The following is a 24659-nucleotide window of genomic DNA, read 5'->3' on the forward strand; positions in this document are numbered from 1 at the left end:
TAAAATTATATATCATGGTCCGTAATGTCACCAAATCTGGTCCGTAATGTTTGGTCCGTAATGTCCACGGTCCGTAATGTCCGACCGTGACCCATCGAGATCAGTAGGTGACAACAATGCCATTTTTCCACCACCAACAGCAACATGAATGTACTGTTAACAAGAAAATACGGTAATGTCATTTCTTTTTCTTAATTCAAGTGTATGATATTGAATACAAAGTGTCTATTAAATATAGTCACTGTGGTCAAAGAATCTACTGAAGTAGTTATACTGGAATCTTCAAGAACCAAGGTGACATTTGTTCGGATGGTCTTTTTTCGGATAAAGAATAACAGTGCTCACCTACTGTTGTCATGTAGTATATAAGAAGTTAGTTTTCGAATGACTAAGCATTACAGTAAAAAATTTCACTAAAATTAACATTTCTATTATTTTTATCAATGTTTAACATAAATTTGATTGACTGATTAACGAAGATAAAAATCATTCTATATTTTGACCCTACTTAACTGCTAGTTAGAACTACTATGATTATACCCTGACATGAGGATTTGAATCAATTTTATAGTGTTTAGTAAAAATGTAAACCTACAAACAGCTTACCTGTCCTGTTAACTTAGTGTTGTACGGTTTCATAGCAGTACGTATAGGAACCGTTTAGGCCTAAAAAAAATTTTGTTTGGTTAGGGTTACATCCTTTTCAAAAATAGGTAGGGTAGGTAGGCTTTTTTTTTTTTTTTTTTTTTTTTATTAGGTTTTATATAAGAATATCATTTTCATCATTGGAGAATGGTGTTAAAGCTTTCTTCTGTATAAGCATTTAAGGTTTAAACTTAATATTAAAAAGCAATAAAAAAAAAACGAATTTTTTTTTTTTTTTTTTTAGTTTTTCATTTTTTTTTCAAACTGACTATAAAAACGGTAGGGTCGGCGCCTATTCCGTAGGTAGGGTCGGGTAACCCGAACCAAATGTATTTTTTTTTTTAGGCCTTATTTATCAAACTTGGAAATGTTCTTGTTTTAAACATTTTCCTTTGCAGGGGGTCAAACATGTTTTGTGTTTGCTGAATTTTAAGTGAGGGAATTGTGTGAAGCGGAATCAAATGGTGGTGTTCAAAGATATTTTGGTGTTTTGGGAGGATATTTTCACCTGGTAAGTAAGTGTTATCACTTTTCTCGCTATATAAATACGCCTACCAGGAGGAGATTAGTTGTTTACAAAGTAAAAATAGAAAATTGCTTGACTTGCATGTTTTTTATTCAAAGTGCACCTTTCTTGTACCTATTTTTCTTGAATATTTGCATTATTTTTTTTCGACGGTAAGTACACTTACTTGGGCACTATACGGCCGATTTTTCTATGTTTAAACACTTTTTATGTTGGGCGAGGAAGGATTATGCAGTTTTTGTGTGATGCAGAATCAGAATAAGCGTGTGTTAATAGAAGTGTAATTTAGACACGGGCTGTAAGACATGTTTTAAAACGTATTTTCGTGATTTTTGTGGTAAACTAGTATCAGACTGATAATGTTTGCATTTATTTTATATGCCGTATTGCGAGACGTTTGTGTTACATCAAGAGTTTTTACATTGATATAAACATCATAAAGAGTATTAATTAATGAGCACATATATGAATTGCTAGAATAGTAAACAAGTGTATCGGGTAGGTTATAACGCATAACAAATACACGGTACATTCTTGACTCTTGTTACAAATTTTAATCTGTCTTACAGAGCTCTAGTAACTTTTATTAACACATGTTTATTCTGATTGTGCATCACACAAAAACAGCATAATCCTTCCTCGCCCAACATTAAAGGTGTTTAAACATAGAAAAATCGGCTGTATAGTGCCCATGTAAGTGCACTTATCGTCGAAAATAAAAATATGCAAATATTCAAGAAAAATAGCTAAAATAGGTACAAGAAAGGTGCATTTTGACTAAAAAAACACAGTTTCAAGTCACGCAATTTTCTATTTTCACTTTGTAAACAACTAAACACTCAGCTAATACATTCAAAAACTTTTTTGTTAATGCCTCTAGAAAGATAGGTTTAAAAACTGAGAAAAGCTTACACGTGTGGCCTCAGGGTAGGCGTATTTATATTGCGAGAAAAGTGATGACACTTTCTTACCAGGTGAAAATATCCTCCCAAAACACCAAAATATCTTCGAACACCGCCATTTGATTCTGCTTCACACAATTCCCTCACTTAAAATTCAGCAAACACAAAACAAGTTGGACCCCCTGCTTTGCGCTTAATTGAAGAGGGAGAATTTGTTATAGTAGGTGGTGGCAGATATCTGTAAGAGGAGTTTTGATAATGTGGAAATGGTTTTGTCAGTGGGATAAGGTAGACAGAGATGGTGATGGCTATTAGCTTATGTTTTATATTGTACTTAAGAGAGATCCTGTTCTATATTATTTTATGATCAAGCCTATGTCACTGTAGAGGCTGCATCATGTCAGTTACACTTGATGTTTGTCCATAGTCATATTTTGCCCATCTGGCACCACTACAATGGACGTATTCAAGTTGGTATGTATACAGGTATCAGTGAAAAGGCACAAAACTGTGGATCAATATTCAAGCTGAAGACGGACAAGAACTTTGTAAGCAGAAGATTTCAGTGGTTCAGAGTGTACCTCAAAATTTCTCCTCAGAAAGTGCAATGTGCAGTTTGCCTTCTTAGATGTGTGTGTGTCCCATGAGAGATCTGAGGACAGGTTAACGCCCTGATATTTGCAGAAGATACTGATTAAAGTTTGCAAATCCAATTGTGAATAGTAAACTGTGTTGGAATTGGGTTTTTGGTCATTGTTTTGTGAAAGACTTGGCATTTAGATTGATTAAATTCCATGTCTCGTTCATGGCTCCAATGCTCGAATATAACAAGATCTTCATGGAGAATTTCTGATTGGGTAGATGTTGAGAGAGTTATTTAAATGTCAGTGTTTTCAGCATGGAGTCTGTCTTTGGCTTGAACATTCTAAGGAAGGTCATTAATATAGACTCATGCACTTTATTGCATTTATTGACATTTGCTCCAATCTGTACTAACCTACTTTAAGTCTAACTTTGCATTTTGTCCGACACATTTAGTGTTTGACTTCTAAGATACACAAATTTCAACTTATGTATCTTAAATCACATGTATTAATCACATTCATAGCCTTAGTTATTATGCCCCCCTTCAAAGAAGATGGGTATATTGCTTTGCACATGTCACTCGGACAACTTTTTATCATTAAAGGTCACTGTGACCGTGACCTTTGACCCAATGACCTAAAATCAATAGGGGTCATCTACTGGTCAGGTCCAACCTTCATGTCGAGTTTGATGACCATACGTCCAGGAATTGTTGAGTTATCACTCTGACAAACTTTGGTCTACCGACCGACCAACCTACCGACCGACATGTGCAAAGCAATATACCTCTTTTTATCGAAGGTGGTTTTTCATTTATATTTCATGGATTTTTTATGGTAAAATGTGTTAGTGATATTTTGGCATTTTTATCATCATTGGTATGTTTTGTTCACAGATAAGGAAATGAAAAACAAAGGCAATTGACCTGATAATTAAGGCTCATTAATTTAACACAAGGAAACACAGATTAATTCTTCTACCATTTCCAAAAGTTATTTTTTTCACATTACACGTTTTTTTTCATCTGAAAACATTAACCAATGGATACAAATTTGCAACAGATGTACTTGGATATACTTGGATTTCTTGACAATCTCAGTTATGAATTTAGAAATCTTTCTTTCCTTTTAAATTCATGCAGAGTGAATGCTTGGGCACTATCTAGTATTCATGAGCTCTTGTTTATGATTTTCACTAGCAAAAAAGTAGATCTTTAAAATAATCTTGATATTCATGAGCTCTGAAATTTGAGTCATGCTGGTGTTTATGAATTTTGAAGAACTTGATTATATGGAAGTTATTCTGATATTCATGAGCTAATAAGTTCAAGTCATTCAAGTTTGTTTATTTTTGTGACTGGTAAAAGGGTTAGATCTATTGAAGTTGTATTGATATTCAAGAGCTCTAGAATATGATGTCATGCTGATATTAATTAATTTAAAAAAATATAACTGTTGAAATGCCTTCAAGTATGTAAGATGTATTCATTCATTTCTTTAATTTATACAAGTTCTACTGAAGTAGAAATATAACTGAAATGATTTCCAAATTTACTTTGCATGGTAACTGTGTTAATTTTTAATAATTTCGCGTCCAGGCTAACACTTAGAGGGGAGCCTAAGTAAAAGATCAATTTGTGAACTCTAAAGAAAAAGACAAGTTCATAGCAATAAATAAGAAAAGTAGAGTGCACAAAGATTGACAGGTTGATGTAAGACTTAATTTGAAGCGGGGGTTTAAATAATTATGGGCAAACACATTAATTTATCATGTTGGAAAATCAGCACATATCTGGAATTAATCAAGTTATTGCTACCAGTTATGAATAGACTGTATCTTTAGAAGATTCCGTTTTATATGTATCATTTTCAGAAAAGGACATATCAGTTCATGATATTACTAGGAAATTGAACCAGTCATTGAAACAACACTTAGCGGCCATCCTCCCAGGCTATATACTGCATGGTACTCCCAATTGATCTTATCTTGTTTTTCTTAAACTGACAAATATTACTGTGATGGTGTTTCAAGTGATTGGTAAGTAAATAGCATCATTTATTTTATTTAAGTTCACTCCATCTCTGCTATCTCACACACAAATCAGATTGCAGTGACTTGTATCAACCTTTCAATTCGTTAGCAATAAATGATTTTATTCATTTTTAATTTTTATGTTTTCTCGTGACTTGCAGTTCACAATTAATGGTAATATTGTAAAACTTTTAAAAACTAAATTTGTATTTTAATCAAAACTTCCTGAGCCTGTTTTGCATGTTTTTTTCAAAGGTGTACAGACCTGTAGAGGTGCCCTTAAGTCCATTAGCTGAAATAATGTAGTTGAAATTTGAAATACAAAAGTTTCACTTTTTGTTTTCATTTTGATTTTATTCAGTTAAGGTGCCTGTACGGATCTTTTTTGTCGTAAGACCTCTGTACGGGCTGTCTCAGGCCTTTCTGGTTTTAAAAGGTATTGATCAGTTACAGGCTCAGTATAAGGATTTGAAAATCTTCTTGCATTCACATTGCTTACAAATTTCATGTGACCATAAGCAGCCATAACACTCCACAAATATTTTATTTTGTATGGACTTCCCACAAGCCTCTGGGACCAGTACAGCTTCCCAAGTCTTTATACAAGACTGTGAACATCTGTTATTCTCATCTGACCTTGGCATTAAATGACTTGTCTTTATATTTTTGTATAAAAATTAATTTACCTTAAAATTGAATGTTACACATGGCAAACAGCTTATTTGTTATGAAGGTCTACTTTATCATATTCAATCGTTCATCAAAATGGCTTAACTGCTGGCCCCAATTTCTCAAAAAAGTGTAACTCACTTAAGTATCTTATTTCATTTAGCAAAATTACTTACTTAAATATGATTTTATAAAACAAAAAGTAGTTTATCTTATTGATTTTAAGTATGATTTCCTTTACAAGCCTCAAAACTCTATACCAATTCAAAAATAGTTTGCTGAGCTTGATCGTTTTAGAATGGACTTAAAATGTTCAGAGAAATTGGGACCTGATCATTTTTGATGATTGTTTTATACCATTTTTATGTATCCCTATTTATACAGATTTAAGCCCATAATAAAACAGAATCCTGATGCCAGTCAAATACCTTGCAGTTAAAAGACATTTTTGCTCTTATTTTTTCAGGGTCTTCATTGAAATTATTCCAACAGATTTTCAAGAATCTTAATAAAGCTAAGAAAGTGAACAGTAGTTTTTCAACATGTTGTAAACATCCACGAGTAAACAGACTATTAATTAAAGTTGGGGTAAGACACATCAGCACAGATATGGCCCCTGTATTTACTGTGTCTCCTAAAGGACACTTATTAGTTGATGATAAACTACACATAAAACTGACTGGCCTTCCAAAAGAGAAGAAAGTGACGGTGTATGGGTTTCTGGAAGAAGAAGGGAAGAAGTTCGAGTCCAACGCTTGGTTTGAGACCAAGAGTGATGGCACTGTGGACTTACAAATAGACCCCTCCACTGGGGGTACATACACAGGTAAGTGTTACACATATTGCATAATAACTTGAACTGGTCTGGATTTTTTAGAAGAATTTATCGTTTTAAGATATAGAGGATTATTGTTTGTTTCAGTGTAAGATTGTAATATATTTCACTAAGTGAGCACTGAAAGCTATATATATATTTACTTTTGGTGTTCACCATGTGAAATATAATGCAATCTTACAAGGAAACCAACTATGTTTTTTATTATATGCCTTAAAAAGATATAAAATGACATTTAATGGTAGAGTTTCAATAATTGTTTTCGAATGTAACATCATTTTGAAAATTAAGTCGTTAAAATGGTGTCCCAGCCCTGTGCGTTCTTGAGTTCCAAGTAAAGGTAATCTGAGGGTAAAAAATATTTGCTTTTAAAATGTACTCATGGTCAAAATTTCATTTCTGTAGCTTTAAAAATAAAAAGAGTTGGTTAAAAGGTGAAAGTCAAGGACATCCGAAGACAGCATTGATGCTTGTTTACAAAACTGTATACATGGTCAAAATTTCATTGCTGTAGCTTTAAAAATTAAAAAGTAAGTTAAAAGGCGTGGGGCCAGCTTTTGCCCAAGGGGCTAAAATTCAAATGTTTTGCTAGACGGTCATTATATGATGCTCCACAACAAATATCAAAGGTATAGGCCTTGTGGTTGGAAACAAGAAGATTTTGAAAATATTTCTCAAATAAGTCTCTAGAAACTTGTGACCCCTGGGGCAGTGCCAGTTTTGACCCAAGGGGCACAATTTGAACAGCCATGGTAGTGGACCACTAAATTAAGACTTGTTCAAAATAGCAAGGATCTGCATAGCTGTTTCAGACAAAAAGGTTTTTAACATTTCCCAATTTAAGTATACCAAACCCGTGAACCCGGGGGCGTGGCCAGTAATGACCCCAGGGGCATAATTTGAACAAACATTCACAAGTAATTGTGACTTTACTTGTAAACTTGGCTTAAAATAGACGTCGCTCATGTAGACTTGGCTAAAAATAGACTTAGCTAAAAATAGCTTTTTTTTATTGTTTCAAGACCCATAATCTAGGCATGCATGGGCGGATCTGGCTGGTTTTTGAAAGGAACCGAGCTTTAATGGATATCTAAATACTGTACAAGTTTCATCGAGATATAATCAAAACTGTAGACTGTATCATGTTCACAAGCAATTGTTAACAGACGAACAGATTTTGTATACTTTTAAGGCCCATAATCTAGGCATGCATGGGCGAATCTGGCTGGTTTTCGAAAGGAACCGAGCTCTAATGGATATCTAGATACTGTACAAGTTTCATTGAGATACAATCAAAACTTAAGACTGTATCGTGTTCACAAGCAATTGTTTACAGGCACACGGACGCACAGACGCACATACTACGTACACGTTACCATCGCAAGCTCTACTGGCCAGTAGAGCTAAAAACAGTGAAAATATCAAAATGTTTTGTCACTGTTTGAAACAGTGAAATGTCATTTTTATTTCACTGATAAATATCTTTAAATCACCATAATCAGATTACAATAAATTGTTATTGTCATTCTCATTTAAACATGTATTTTGCAGCTGCAAAAGCAGGTAAACACTGTTACCATAACCATGTACCAATAAAGCAGTAACATAAGTGCCAACCATAAATAAGATTTTGTTCCATTTCTGTTCATTATTATTAATTGATATGTTTCTTGATTTGCACAGCAAAGAGAAGTTTTGGCATCTACCTGTACTGTATTCGAGTGCATGTAGTCATGCACATAATTTAGGATTGAATAGACAGTGGGTTTTTCACCCTTTCGGGAATGGGTCCAGGGTCTTTTCATTTGGAAAAATGCATCTGTTTGACTAAAGCTGGGAATTACAAATATGCCAAGAAAGGAGCAAAAATGCTTTAAATAATAGACAGAAAAGATAAAAGAATGTGATGAAGTTTGTTTCTATGAGAATTCACTAATTGAATAAATTCTTCTATACAAACAAAAGGTTTGGTGGTTCAATTTTGTTTAAGAAATAATTTTAAGCTTATATTTTCACTTTGTGAAAAAAGTTAAATGTTTTGGCATTGAGAATGGGGCTGGACATAGGTGCTAAATTGGTCAGATAAAACACAATAATAGATGTAACATATTGATGGTCAATGAAAAAAATGCATTTTTAATTAGCATAGCTTCAAAGTTTTAAAATGAAGACAACTACATGAAGTTGTCAACTTTTCAGGTGTCTCTCCAATGGGTATTTTCTGGAGCATGGTAGCCTGCCCTGGGCAGCTGGAGGGTATCCGTATGATGAAGAAAAACATGGACACACCCTTCCGTACATCAGTCAGTGTTCACGATGGCCACCTGAACTTGGGTGAGGTGCGTGTCAACTCAGATGGAGCCCTGGGTTCCACCCTGATTGATCGGTACTACAAGGCCCCGGGGGTAAGGGTTGAAGAGGTCACTGATGGGAGATTGCGGGGAAAACTGTACCTGCCTCCAGGTAGGATATTCTTGATTTTTTTCCAACTAGGGTGAAGTGTAACTTTCTAAAATAATTAAAATGTTTTCAAATGTACAGTATTCAAAGTAGGTAATTGGGCAAGTTGATGTTTTATTAGCGTGACATGTAGATTAAAATAGAACATAATGCTCTTACTTTGATAATGATAACATATTAATAATAGCACCTGGCCCTGCACGCTCTCGTTTTAAATGTACATGTATAAGCATTTATTTGTAACATATTTTTTTACTAAAATATACAGAGAATGTGGCACTTTTATTTCGTTCTAAACAATTATGTCACTTAATATATATCTGATTCTAATGATGAGTAATCCAAAACCAAAAGCTCATCAACTTACACATGTATAATATTGTAGGTCCTGGCCCCCATTCTGGTGTTATTGACCTGTTTGGGACAGTAGGTGGTATTGTTGAGTTCCGGTCTGCCCTGCTTGCCTCCCGGGGAATCGCCTCCTTCGCCTTGCCTTACTTCCTGTACAAGGACTTGCCACAAGCACTAGAAGACCTTGATCTAGACTATTTTATGGTACACATGCATATAGGATACTATTTGTTTAGCATTTAAACTACATTTATTGTATGTGTGAAATGCTCCATGAAAATGTATGTCTGATAGTGAGTGATGAGTTGTTTAATAAAGCAAATAGTATTTAGCCTAGTTTGGCAACTCCGATTTTTTTACCAATCAGAAACTTGAATTTTGACAAAAATAGAGTTGCTGCATTCAGAATAATTTTAATTATAGTACTTTATTTTTTCAGCACTTTAAACACAGAAACAAAGTAGAAACATTGAAGTTTAAACATGTAATTACCTACTTTGCCATGTCAGTTGCCATGGCAACATACATTTAAGGAACATGTAATTTCAATCGTCTCTAAGGTCATGAACATGTAATTCATATAAAGTTATGTAAATTTGAATGATAACATAGAAAAAATGAAATTTATTGTTTCATTTAAGTTAATGATTGCTCTATACTATACTATAATAGCATTGTCATTAATGGAAAAGTTCATACATGTATTTCTTATAACATATATCAAAAGTTAACATAGCCATGTTGTTTTCAGGAGGCTATTGACTGGTTGCTAGGGAGGCGGGACATTATTCCTGGTGGAGTGGGAGTGATAGGTGTGTCCAAGGGTGGAGACATTGCCCTCATGATGGGAACATACTCCCCTAAGGTAAGAATGACTGGTTGCTAGGGAGACGGGATACCTTTCTTAGTGGGTTTGGAGTGTAAGGCATGTCCAAGAGTTAGGAAAATTGCCCAATGATTGGAATTAACACCTCAAAGTTTAGAATGAAATTTTTGAGATGGGATATCATTTCTAGTGGGCTGGGTGTTATAGGCATGTCCAAAAAGAGGAAAATTTCCATCATGGTAGGAACTGACTCCCCAAAGGTAAGATTGGCAGGTTTTTAGGAAGACGGTATATCATTTCTGGTGGGTAGGGGCGATAAGCATGTCAAAGAGTTGGGAATATCTCCCTCATGATTGGAACTAACTCCCCCAAGGTATGAATTACTGGTTGTTAGGGAGACAGAATATCATTTGTGATGGGGTTGGTGCGATATGTGTCCAAGAGAGGGGACATATCCCTAGTGATGAAAAATTGACTCCCTATAACTGGTTGCTAGGATACAGGACATCATCTCTAGCAGAATAATTGTGATAGGCATGTCAAATAGTGGGGACATTGTCCTCAGGATGGGAACTCACTCCCCCAAGGAAGGAATGACTTATCACTTCTGATGGGGTTGGGATGATAGGCATTTCCAAGAGGGGGGACATATTGCTACTGATTGAAACTCACTCCCTTGGGGTAAGATTGACTGGTTGCTAGGAAGATATGGGATCACATCCCTGGTTGTGTCAAAGAGTGGGGACACTGGAACTCACATCCCAAAGGTTAGAGTGAAACAAAGCAACATCTGGTTCTGTATATTTTAGATAGTTATTATGTAATAATGACTCATTTTGTACAACTTTTTTTATAAGAACTACATGTACAAGTTAGCTTAAGTGTATACTGACTAAGTTTGATTTTATTGAGAAAGTATTAAAAAGCAATAAATATTCATTAAAAATTAGTTTGTACTGTGTTATTATTTTTTCTTGACCGTATGTTTTTTGTTTTATAAACAAACATTTGATGGGAAAAAATGTCGGGTAATTTTTTTTTACGCAGAAGTGAATGATTACACAGGGTGAGTTATCCTTCTAGTTCATGATGTAAAACACATTTATGCCATCTAGTTTTCTTTATATTTTAATATTTAACCTATTTACGTGTAAATTATAGAATTTTTCATTTTTATCCCCTTTTCCTGAGTTTGAATTTACATGTGTATAATATCTCTGACCACAGGTAAAATGTGCAGTGAACATTAACGGGTGCCCTATTGCAGCCATGTATGATATGAAGTATAAATCGAGGGGAGAAACAATCAAGGCTGTCCCGTAAGTTTTACAATCTGCATGTGTTGGTTACAGGAAATTAATACACATTTACCAAATGGGCCTTGAAGATCACAGACTGAGTGTTTGAAATTATATTTTGTCTACTGATCAAATTTACCTGATTTACAAAAATAATGTAAATTATTTGCTCAGGAGTTAGTAAGTTTAAGTTCAGAAGTTATCCTGAGATCAGGATTAAAAGCTTTTAACTTAGAACTGTTGTACAGTAGTAAAGTTTTTTTTGCGCTGACATTTGCATAAAAAACGTAAAAAGTACCTTGAAATTAATATACGGGCAGATGACTTTTGGAATCCATTTCAAAAGCTATCTTATCCCCTTTACCCTGCTTTTGGCATTAATCCCTCATACTCAAACCCTGGCTATTTTTTTCTGGATTGACAATTATCAGCTGTTAGAACGTCTGGTTAATTTATAATTTTGCTATATTTTAAAAATCACAAAAATTAATGCTATTTACAGTATACTCCATGTCTGTAATTCAGAATGTTGATGCAAAAGTTTTAACTTCTTGAATGGTTCTTTAGGTTTAATATGGACGGGTTGAAATACGAAGATGATAAAGTTATAATGAAGGGATCTCTGGACATCAAAACAGAGGACATTTTACCTGTAAGTCCAATTGTTTTTGTTTATCATCAATACTTAACTATACTACTAAATAACGTAAGAAAATGACCAGCATACTGTGTTCTTTTTTAGATTGAATTGATTGAGTTTTCATACAGTTATGTTTCATGTTATATTGATATTGCATAAGATTCCAGCTTTCTGCTTTTCTGTAAGACTCTCTGCTACCATTGGTCTACTTTCTACTCAAACATTGACATAATTGGAAAAGAAATGAAGTTGCAAACATTTCTTAAGTGTTCAATGATATAAACAAATGAATGTAACAATTACAACAATCACAGTCACAATGTCAAGCATTTAATGAACAGTTTAACATTTAGGTGTGGACAAGTGATGTAAAGACTCTCCATGTCTTGGGTGAGGACGACCTGTGCTACCCCACGGTGGAGTGTATCAAGTGCCTTCAGTCCCTCTACCCCAGGGACAAGGCCCACAACTGTGAGGTGCTCAGCTACCCCCGGGCAGGACACCTCATTGAGCCCCCATACACCCCACTCTGCAGTGTATCATACCACAAAACATTCAGTAAATATCTCTTTTTCACATTTATATATAATCACTAGTAACATCTCAAATACAAGCTAGAAAAACTGTTGAACTGGTTCCAGGATTAACCCTCATATGTTTATGTAAACTGCTTTGCTGTAATACAATAATGATGCTTAATTGGTATTTGGTATATCTCATCATCTCAGAAAGTTGACCTTAGGTTTTTGATGTTTATAAGGTATTTGAGACAATTTGTACCAAGAGGGATATAATGGTAAAGTTGTTTTTCAGACCTTCACTTCCTGTGGGGTGGACACCCGGAAGAGCATGCTAAAGCCCAGGAGGAGTCTTGGTCACGGATCCTCAACCTATTTAGGACTGAACTGGTGTGCTCATCACAGCATAATGCCAGGCTTTGATTAGGTTATATCGGAGGTCAGACTGTAGGTGGGACCCATATACAAAATAGAACTAAAGAGGATGTCTGAGGTTGAATCATCAAGCTATTCAAGACTGATTCCGCGTTCTCATGGCAATATCAGGCTCCGATGAAGTGTGTGTATATTGTGGGACTACCATGTAGTTATGACCAGTAATGTATGCACAATACCTTATTAGTCTTATAAACAGAAATAATGAGCATTTAAATTATAGACTGTGATGATATGTTAGTATTATAATATATTGTACCAAATGTTCTGTGATTTAGGTTTAAGTGTGTAATTAAAGTGTTGAATAAGGTCACTTACCGATTTGGAGGTCAGCAACTGATAGCAAGTTTTAAGAAAGTCTTAATTATATGCTTTTGAATTTAATGAATATGTAGTCAGAAAACCTGGATGTGTTTGATATTGCATTATGGATCATTTTTGACAATAACATCACTTCCTGTTTATGATTGTTATTTTAACTGTTGATTAAGACTTAACTGTGTTTTGAGTACTGTTAGCTGTAATATTTATAATTAAGAAATTGAAGTTGGAAAGACAAAACCATCATGTTTTTATGATTCAATTTATTATTGGTTTTACTGTGTCAAAATATATATATTCTGGCAAAACTTAATAATTTTGTGATAGATACTATTATATATATATATATATATCTATATATATAGATGTATATACACAGGTATAATTTATATTCTGAGTATGAATGTTTATGTGATTTCAGTTACTCTGCAATTAAACGTATACTCTGTCATATTTTCAATAAGTCCTTGGATGATGCAAGACCATATCCTAGATTTACAGTAGCAAGTATTGTGACTTATTTTTTCAAATGTTTATGTCCAATGTACACACATATGTAAGTGTCTTACTGGAAATGTTAACGTTTTGTTAACAATATGTATATATTTTTATGTATATTAAGTTTAATAAATTATTCTGCTTTTTATTGTTTTGTTCAGTTCTGCTTTTAATGCTCCCTAACAAAACTTGGATTGGGGGAGGGGGGGGGGCATATAGATTTGTCCTTATCCGTCCATGCATCCTTCCGTTTGTAAGTGTAATGCGAACTATTATTTTACCTACAGTCAAGAAACCTTTGTGGAATGTACATTAGGTGATGTGCTTCTGGGGGTTTTCTTTCCGCTGCATTCAGTAAAACCAGAGTTATCGCCTTTGAATTAGAAATTTTTGAATATCTCGACTTGTGTTGTTCAAACCTCCAAAACTATATTACCTAGAGTCATGAAACCTTAGGGAAATGTTAATGGGATGATTAAGTTGTGCACCTTGGTTTCGTGGCCGCTGAACCTAGTAAAACCAGCTCTATGGCCCTTGAATAAGTAAAATTGGCATTTCTGGACTAATGTTGTTCAAAACTCCAAATCTATTTCATCAAGTGTCACAAAACCTTGGCGGAATGTTTTAAAGGTGATGAAGTCTTGCACCTGGGATTTCACTTCCTTTTGCACTTATGTTTGCTGAATTCATAATTTTGATGCACATTTAAGGGGAATGGACAAAATATTGGCCCTTGCTTTTGTGACAAACACTGCACATGGGGGCATCCTGTCATATGGAAACATATCTAGTTAGTACATGTAATGAAAAGTATGATTCTTAAAATATGTCTTTATTTTAATTAACTTTGATACATGTAGGGATTTTTAAGTGCACATTTTTAATTCGAAACTCAAAACTTTGTTTGATAAATAGATTTAACTTTAATGATTTACTGTTTATGTATACTCACTCACACAGTAATGCTGGTCTAATAGATTAACAGAGTTGAAACATTTATTATTGTACTACTGTCAAAGCATTGGTGTCAAAATAGATAACGTGGCAACTCTTTGAAGTCTGTTCTGTAGTTTTAAAAATCAAGTCTTAGGAGGGAAATACGGTCATTGAGTGGATTTGATCTTCAAGCTTTTTGGTCCTCTTTTAACATCCTTGGTTCCATATTATTTAAACACATGCTTGTGGATAAATCTGCATAGCAAGAGCATTATTGTCTGATCAACCCAATGTTTTCTTGTTACATTCCCAGGTGAAGGCGATTGTAAACATTAACGGGTGCACGTTTTGTTCCTCTGTCAGGATGAAGTACAGCAAGGGCGATCTCTCAGCTGTACCGTATGTATAACTCAACTACGTGTATCCAATACATGTACCAAGTACTCCTATTTAATATAGATAATTTTATGTATATGAAGTATCTCTTTGTTGTTGTATGCTACGTTTAGTGTCTGTTAGATTTTAACCTTCTGCCTCTAAACAGGGTCTTCATTAATGGTAGGCGCGATTCTGTGCGTGTGTGTGTGCGTGCGTGCGTGTGTGCGTCCGTCCGTCCGTCCCACATTCATTTCTTTGCATCTCCTCCTACATTTCTCATGCGATTTCTAACAAACTTTCACAGATTGATGATCATAAAGTGAAGCAGCGCATATTGTCGGGCTTTTAGGATTCGACCATTTTTGAAAGAGTTATAGCCCTTTGTTTATTTTACATTTAAAATTGGTTTCTTCGCAACTCCTCTTACGTTTTTCATAAGATTTCGACCAAACTATCACAGATTGATGATCATAAAGTGAAGTAGCGCATATTTTTGGGCTTTCCTGATTTGACCATTTTTAAAAGAGTTATTGCCCTTTGCTTATTTTACATTTAAAATTGGTTTCTTCGCAACTCCTCTTTTGTTTTTCATGCGATTTCTACCAAACTTTCACAGATTGATGATCATAAAGTGAAGCAGCGCATATGTTGGGCTTTCCTGATTTGACCATTTTTGAAAGAGTTATTGCCCTTTGCTTATTTTACATTTAAAATTGGTTTCTTCGCAACTCCTCTTAAGTTTTTCATGCGATTTCTACCAAACTTTTACAGATTGATGATCATATAGTGAAGCAGCCCATATTGACGGGCTTTCCCGATTCGACCATTATTGAAGAGTTAATTCCCTTTGCTTATTTTACATTTAAAATTGGTTTCTTCGCAACCCTTCTTACGTTTTTCATGCGATTTCTACCAAACTTTCACAGATTGATGACCATAAAGTGAAGCAGCGCATATTGTCGGGCTTTTCTGATTTGACCATTTTTGAAAGAGTTATTGCCCTTTGCTTATTTTACATTTAAAATTGGTTTCTTCGCAACTCCTCTTACGTTTTTCATGTGATTTCTACCAAACTTTCACAGATTGATGATCATATGGTGAAGCAGCCCATATTGACGGGCTTTCCCGATTCAACCATTTTTGAAAGAGTTATTGCCCTTTGCTTATTTTACCTTTAAAATTGGTTTCTTCGCAACTCTTCTTAAGTTTTTCATGCAATTTCTACCAAACTTTCACAGATTGATTATCATAAAGTGAAGCAGCGCATATTGTCTGGCTTTTCTACCAAACTTTCACCGATTGATGACTATATAGTGACGCAGCGCATATTGTCTGGCTTTCGCGATTCGGCCATTTTTGAAAGAGTTATTGCCCCTTTTTTTACATTTGAAATTGGTTTCTTCACAACTCCTCTTACATTTTTCATGCAATTTCTACCAAACTTTAACAGATTGATGACTATATAGTGACGCAGCGCATTTTGTCGGGCTTTCGCGATTCGACCATTTTTGAAAGAGTTATTGCCCTTTCTTTATTTTACATTTAAAATTGGTTTCTTCGCAACTCCTTACGTGTATGACTATATAGTGACACAGCCCATATTGTCAGGCTTTTGAAATTTGACCTTTTTTGAAAGAGTTATTGCCCTTTCTTAATTTTACGCATTTCTTATGTTCCTGAGAAACTACTCTTTATCATTGATTGGCTTTCGTTATAAAAAATGTCCCCATGAGGCAGGGGATATAGCTGTCTGTGACCGCTCTTGTTCCTGTAGTTTCAATTGTATTAATAAGTCTTCAGTTCCCCTTTTGTTTTAGATTGCAGATTGAGAAGTTTGAAGTTCTTGATGGTAAAATTGTTACTAAAAAAGCTTTGGATTACAAGCCAGAAGACATTTTGCATGTAAGTACATTTTTAATGTAGAATGTTAGAATATAAAATGTGCGTTTAATGCTAATGTAAGTACAGGATTAATGTAGAATATAAGTACAGTGTTAATGTAGAAAGTAAGTACAGCATAAATGTAGAACGTAAGTACAATGTTAATGTAGAAAGTTACAATGTAGTACAAGGTTAATGTAGAATGTAAGTTTAGGGTCAATGCAGAATGTTAGTACTGGGTTTATGCAGAATGTAAGTACAGTGTTAATGCAGAATGTAAGTACAGTGTTAATGTAGAATGTAAGTACAGTGTTAATGTAGAATGTAAGTACAGTGTTAATGTAGAATGTAAGTACAGTGTTAATGCAGAATGTTAGTACAGGGTTAATGTAGAATGTAAGTACAGTGTTAATGCAGAATGTAAGTACAGTGTTAATGTAGAAAGTAAGTACAGCATAAATGTAGAACGTAAGTACAATGTTAATGTAGAAAGTTACAATGTAGTACAAGGTTAATGTAGAATGTAAGTACAGTGTTAATGAAGAATGTAAGTACAGTGTTAATGTAGAAAGTAAGTACAGCATAAATGTAGAACGTAAGTACAATGTTAATGTAGAAAGTTACAATGTAGTACAAGGTTAATGTAGAATGTAAGTTTAGGGTCAATGCAGAATGTTAGTACTGGGTTTATGCAGAATGTAAGTACAGTGTTAATGCAGAATGTTAGTACAGGGTTAATGTAGAATGTAAGTACAGTGTTAATGCAGAATGTAAGTACAGTGTTAATGTAGAAAGTAAGTACAGCATAAATGTAGAACGTAAGTACAATGTTAATGTAGAAAGTTACAATGTAGTACAAGGTTAATGTAGAATGTAAGTACAGTGTTAATGAAGAATGTAAGTACAGTGTTAATGTAGAAAGTAAGTACAGCATAAATGTAGAACGTAAGTACAATGTTAATGTAGAAAGTTACAATGTAGTACAAGGTTAATGTAGAATGTAAGTTTAGGGTCAATGCAGAATGTTAGTACTGGGTTTATGCAGAATGTAAGTACAGTGTTAATGTAGAATGTAAGTACAGTGTTAATGTAGAATGTAAGTACAGGGTTAATGTAGAAAGTAAGTACAGGGTCAATGTAGAATGTAAGTACAATGTTAATGTAGAAAGTAAGTACAGGGTCAATGTAGAATGTAAGTACAGGGTCAATGTAGAATGTAAGTACAGGGTCAATGTAGAATGTAAGTACAGGGTCAATGTAGAATGTAAGTACAGGGTCAATGTAGAATGTAAGTACAGGGTCAATGTAGAATGTAAGTACAGGGTCAATGTAGAATGTAAGTACAGGGTCAATGTAGAATGTAAGTACAGGGTCAATGTAGATTGTAAGTACAGGGTTAATGTAGAAAGTAAGTACAGGGTCAATGTAGAATGTAAGTACAGGGTCAATGTAGAATGTAAGTACAGGGTTAATGTAGAATGTAAGTACAGGGTCAATGTAGAATGTAAGTACAGTGTTAATGTAGAATGTAAGTACAGGGTCAATGTAGAATGTAAGTACAGGGTTAATGTAGAATGTAAGTACAGGGTTAATGTAGAAAGTAAGTACAGGGTCAATGTAGAATGTAAGTACAGTGTTAATGTAGAATGTAAGTACAGTGTTAATGTAGAATGTAAGTACAGGGTCAATGTAGAATGTAAGTACAGTGTTAATGTAGAATGTAAGTACAGGGTCAATGTAGAATGTAAGTACAGGGTTAATGTAGAATGTAAGTACAGGGTCAATGTAGAATGTAAGTACAGTGTTAATGTAGAATGTAAGTACAGTGTTAATGTAGAATGTAAGTACAGGGTTAATGTAGAAAGTAAGTACAGGGTCAATGTAGAATGTAAGTACAGGGTCAATGTAGAATGTTAGTACTGGGTTAATGTAGAAAGTAAGTACAGGGTCAATGTAGAATGTAAGTACAGGGTCAATGTAGAATGTAAGTACAGGGTCAATGTAGAATGTAAGTACAGGGTCAATGTAGAATGTAAGTACAGGGTCAATGTAGAATGTAAGTACAGGGTCAATGTAGAATGTAAGTACAGGGTCAATGTAGAATGTAAGTACAGGGTTAATGTAGAAAGTAAGTACAGGGTCAATGTAGAATGTTAGTACTGGGTTAATGTAGAAAGTTAGTACAGGGTTAATGCAGAATGTAAGTACAGTGTTAATGCAGAATGTAAGTATAGTGTTAATGTAGAATGTAAGTATAGTGTTAATGTAGAATGTTAGTACTGGGTTTATGTAGAAAGTTAGTACAGGGTTAATGCAGAATGTAAGTATAGTGTTAATGCAGAATGTAAGTATAGTGTTAATGTAGAATGTAAGTACAGTGTTAATGTAGAATGTAAGTACAGGGTTAATGTAGAATGTAAGTACAGGGTCAATGTAGAATGTAAGTACAGGGTCAATGTAGAATGTAGGTACAGCGTTAATGTAGAATGTAAGTACAGCGTTAATGAAGAATGTAAGTACAGGGTCAATGTAGAATGTAAGACCAGGGTCAATGTAGAATGTAAGTACAGGGTCAATGTAGAAAGTAAGTACAGCATTAATGTAGAATGTAAGTACAGTGTTAATATAGAAAGTTAGTACAGAATTAATGTAGAATGTAAGTATAAGGTCAATGTAGAATGTTAGTACTGGGTTAATGCAGAATGTAAGTACAGTGGTAATGTAGAAAGTAAGTACAGCATTAATGTAGAATGTAAGAACAGCCTTAATGTAGAATGTAAGTACAGTGTTAATGTAGAATGTAAGTACAGCGTTAATGTAGAATGTAAGTATGGCGTTAATGTAGAATGTAAGTACAGTGTTAATGAAGAATGTAAGTACAGTGTTAATGTAGAAAGTAAGTACAGCATAAATGTAGAATGTAAGTACAGTGTTAATGTAGAAAGTTACAATGTAGTACAGGGTTAATGAAGAATGTTAGTTTAGGGTCAATGTAGAATGTTAGTAGTGGGTTTATGCAGAATGTAAGTACAGTGTTAATGTAGAAAGTTAGTACAGGGTTAATGTAGATTGTAAGTACAATGTTAATGTAGAACCTAAGTACAGCATTTATGAAAAATGTACTGGTAAGTACAGAGTTAATAGAGAATGTGAGTACAGCATTCATTTTATATGAAAGTACAGGATTACATTGGTTTTAATGGAATATAAAATGAATAATATGATAATCTGTATACAATGGGTCCACACGTAATAGCACTGTGCACCCACCCGGAACATTATAATGTTTTGTTGCCAGCATAACCATTTATTAAAATCATGGTCAGTGTGAAAAAACTGACTTAGATGTTAAGCAAGCAGAATGTTTTATGCTTGAACTTAAAGGTATACAAATAAGAATGTATCACAACTAAATTTTGGCCATTAACAATATAACTTTTCCATGGTTGTTGTTTTGCATTGCTGTCTAGCTGAATGAATTTAAATCTTACCTGTCTCATATTCAGGTGTGGAACCATGACGCCAAGGTTCTGAATATCCTTGGAGAAGATGACATGTGTTCTCCTAAGGAATGTATCCGGGATTTGAAGTCACTGTATCCTCCAGAGAAGACCCACAACTGTATTGTAGCCGCATATAAGGAGACAGGGCATCTTGTTGAGCCCCCGTATACGCCACTGTGTCGAATGTCCTATCATAAATCCTATGGTTGGTCTTAATACTAGCAGCAAATTGAATGAACAATATCTTATTCATACAATTGTTTTCATCTTTCAATAGTACATTCAGATTGAACCTGGAGTTAAATATGTTTAGGCAGCTACGTTAGAAAACTAGCATATGTACGCCCATATTGTTTAGCTTGTTTTTGAAAGTGAAAATAGTTCAGGGGCTGCATTCATGAACATCATGTGTCTGAGTTTCAGACTCAGACTCAGACTCAGAAAAAATGAATTCTTAGATGTTCCAAAATATCTATAATAAAACTAATTTGGTCGAAAGATGTGTGCTTGATTGCTGAACATATTATTTGTAACAGCATTTTTTAACAATATCTGCCCCTGTAATAGCACTTTACAACAAATATTTGTGTTGGTTTTATGATCTTGGATCTCAAAACTTACTCAGGGCGTTAGTGATAACAGCCCCAAGTAAGGTCAAAGGTTTGTGAAGTCATTGGAAAGTGATAACAGCCCCAAGTAAGGTCAAAGGTTTGTGAAGTCATTGGAAAGTGATAACAGCCCCAAGTAAGGTCAAAGGTTTGTGAAGTCATTGGAAATTGATAACAGTCCCAAGTAAGGTCAAAGGTTTGTGAAGTCATTGGAAAGTGATAACAGCCCCAAGTAAGGTCAAAGGTTTGTTAAGTCATTGAAAATTGATTACAGCCCCAAATAAGGTCAAAGGTTTGTTAAGTCATTGGAAAGTGATAACAGCCCCAAGTAAGGTCAAAGGTTTCTGAAGTCATTGGTATCAGTGCCATTGTTATTCAAATTTTGTTCCCTTATAAACAAAAATCTTGGTACATTGTTCATATGGACAAGGGGTGTCCCAGAATATATGGTTGTGATTGCAAAATAATTGATGGCCAAAGCAATCTCATTAAGATCAGATCTCCAATGATTGCCTGACGAATTACGCCAGAGTGTAACGCTAATGAAATTGAGGTTGGAGAGTTATGGAATTATGTTGAACTTGTCCTGATATGAAATAAAGACGCATAATTCAAGCAACCAATAACACATATATATATTCTTTGTAGACCTGTACTTCTGGTGGGGAGGCCACCCAGAGGAGCATGCGTACGCTCAAGAGGACGCCTGGAGACGGACACTTGACCTTTTCCACTCAACGCTGTTGCCCACTGTAGTTACTGCCAAACTGTAATATTAAATCAAATGACCAGTGGTTTTATGCTCTCTAATTCCCAGGATGTGATATCTATTGAAGGATAAACCATTTATGAGTTGAGTTTTTAAATGATTATGTTTATGCATGATACAAAACATACTAATATATTGATGATCATACACAGTGTTGGCATTCAATACTCAATATTATTATACATGTACCTCATATTATACCTCATGTGACTTTATAATAATGATAACCTTTTGTTGGCATTAGGGCTATTCCAGTAAAACATATGTCCCACCCCAGGAAGGCACTTTCAAAATGGACCATCCCCCTTCAGAAGTTTATTTGATGAGAAAAGAACCCCCTTTAGAATATTTTCTGAGCAAATTCGGACCCCCTTGAGAAGTTTATTTTTTTATACGTCTATATGCAAAGATTATTTGCAATTACTCTTTTGTAACTCTTTGATCAGGTGAGCTATATAGGACCTTATAGCTCACCCTAGTTTCTAAGCCAATCATCACCCAGAGATTTTCAAATCTTTGCTCGAATAGGTTTCATATAAGATCACATCTGCACCCAATAAGTTAATTATTATAACTAGGTCAACAGACATGGCGCGCGCCAAATGAACTTCGAGCAGCCAATGGGCACGCTGTATACGGCCTTGTTCGATGATTGGCTTAGAAACTAGGGTGAACTATAAGTCGGTTACAGCTCATGTAATGGAAAATAACAAAACTTATTACTGGGCTTTGCTTGTAATAAATTTTGTTATTTTCCATTAATAAATTTGGTTATTTTCCATTATATGGACTATAACCTACACACCACGGTTCTCTTGTTTCTTCATATGTTGCTATAAGTGCATATTAAGCCACATGAGGCTGAAACTTTCACCCATGTAATTATATACAACCTAAAAATACCTTGTGGTCGAAATGTTAAGGGGACGAAACATTCGGATTTATAACATTTACGCAATACGTACAAATTATGATTTCTAATAAAATTCTAGACAACTGTTGTCAATTTCAGGGGTCGACACTAACCATTTTTCCAAGGGATCCCGAAGGGACACCAACATTTGAAATCAGGTGTCCCTTCCTGAAATTAGGAGTCCCTTCCACTTTTTTACATTTTTTCATTGTTGAGCCTGTTTTAATATTAAATTCAACATCCTTTTACTTTTCAATTTGTAATGCAAGTATAAACCACCATAATTATTATACATGTTTTCAGCAGCATGTAATGACAGGTTAGTAGCACTGAATGGCAGTGAGGTATATTTTGGTCTCTAAGTTGGTAGATTGGGTTCAAAAGCGGGGGAATGTCTAAGTCCCTTTTGTTTTCAGTCAAAAACAGAGATGGATACAATGTAAACAAAAACTTGATGTTGTTACTATTTTTAGATTTTTGGAAAATACGCATAAAATACATCATGGTTCAGGGTCTTGTCAAATGTCGGTGCTTTTCATTAAGAAACTGTAGGAATATTACATCTGGCTTGTGAAAACTCCAATCAATATTTAGTAGAGCTGTTGATAAATCAATCAGACTGCCCAACAGTCGTAGTGCATACTGGAAGAGCAGACGACCAAAAATTGTGTATACATGTTAATTTTCGCGCCAAAAAGTCATAAAATTTTATAAATTTATTGAATTAATGAATAAAACCCTGCAAATTTTATTTCTATTATTTTTTATCAAGGAATAAAATATATGTCTTTAAAATTAACAAAGAATATTGATAAGTTGAATGCCAATTAACAAAGAATGCTGAATGAAGGATGCAGTTCTTTTGTGTCGTAAATGTTACTGTAAATACTCAAAGGTCGCATCATATTATATAAAAGGTATCATCAGAGTTGGCATCTTTTTGGGCGGTTGTGACACATTTATAAGCAAAACAATTCCACATAAGTATTTTACCGATAATAAATCTCTGTCAGCTCTGACCTTGTTTAAAATGTAAACAACAAAACGGAAGCGTTAACCTGCATGCGCCTGTGAAATGACCTGTTTATTTAGGGAGCAAGACAAATCGGCCCCTTACCAAATCGGCCTACTACCAAATCGGCCCCTAAGACATTTCGGCCCTGCCATTTCGTCCCCTTAATTGAAATGACTCGAGACGTTTCGGCCCCTTCGTGATTTTCAACTGAGACATTTCGGCCCCTTAATTTTATTTTATTTTTTATCTTGAGTATAAAGAAAAACATTGTAGGTCTTCTTATAAATGTAAATGAGATCTGTAAATAAGTTGTAAATAAAATCTTGAAATTTACAAATAGACAAAAAACATTGATATGACTGATATAAAAAATATAATTAAAATCTAAATAACTATTAACCCTGATTTTTGATATAAATTGTTAGAAAATCTAAGAAAGTTTATTTGTTATAACTGTTATAAGTAGTAGTAATTATTAATTGATCATTAAAGACGTCAAAGAAAATTTGTCTTTGAACCATGCGTTCTTTTTTGCAAGGCAAACTGTTTGTGTTGTGGGTGTGAAAAAGACATTCAAATACGTGTGAACGAATAATTGTCTTTAATTTGTTAATGTTATTTACAGTTGATTTAAGAAGATTTGAGTAATATAAAGAACGTAAGTATATATATTAAATCGTTTCTAAAATTGGGTACCATTTGTTTTAAACGTGTTGCGTTTTTAAAAATGCCTTTACGTTTCAACCATTAATTTGTTATCTATGTGGTATACTATTGCTCCAGAATAATTATTAATTATTATTTTTTCACAATTAGTGTTTTATCTATACATAATTAGGAAATAATGTTTGTTTTATAGATATGAATTGCAAACAAGTGACAACTTGATAGTTCTACAGATATTCTACAATAAATATGCATTTTAAAAAGAGTAAAACAATATATCCATAATAAAAAAGTGAAATAATATTCTGTTTGAGGTGCGAAGAGATAATTTGTGTTAATCTTTAAGTGTGAGAATAAGCGGTTGGGAAAGTCGGAACAAACCTTGTAGACGTATTTATAAGCTTGTAAAGACAAAGTGTCACAATTCCAACACCTGATACCTTTGTGGAA

At 34.2% G+C, this 24659-nt stretch overlaps 1 protein-coding gene across 2 annotated transcripts; it reads left to right on the top strand.

The window, feature by feature from the left end:
* Positions 1-78: 78 nt before the first annotated feature.
* LOC128209818 (acyl-coenzyme A amino acid N-acyltransferase 1-like) lies at positions 79-23279 on the top strand. Of its 2 annotated transcripts, none has more exons than XM_052914049.1 (9): positions 79-172; positions 5825-6184; positions 8393-8656; positions 9039-9208; positions 9756-9869; positions 14790-14875; positions 16672-16756; positions 20242-20443; positions 21495-23279. In XM_052914049.1, the coding sequence occupies exons 1-9, from the start codon at positions 145-147 to the stop codon at positions 21617-21619; spliced, it is 1434 nt and encodes a 477-aa protein (XP_052770009.1). In that variant the 5' UTR covers positions 79-144; the 3' UTR covers positions 21620-23279. The 2 variants fall into 2 exon arrangements, with proteins under 2 accessions (XP_052770009.1, XP_052770008.1); XM_052914048.1 differs by lacking the exons at positions 14790-14875; positions 16672-16756; positions 20242-20443; positions 21495-23279 and adding exons at positions 11058-11149; positions 11696-11780; positions 12122-12326; positions 12582-13688.
* Positions 23280-24659: the final 1380 nt, after the last annotated feature.

Source organism: Mya arenaria, chromosome 11 (genome assembly GCF_026914265.1).
Source record: "Mya arenaria isolate MELC-2E11 chromosome 11, ASM2691426v1".
NCBI classification, from domain to species: Eukaryota; Metazoa; Mollusca; class Bivalvia; order Myida; family Myidae; genus Mya; species Mya arenaria.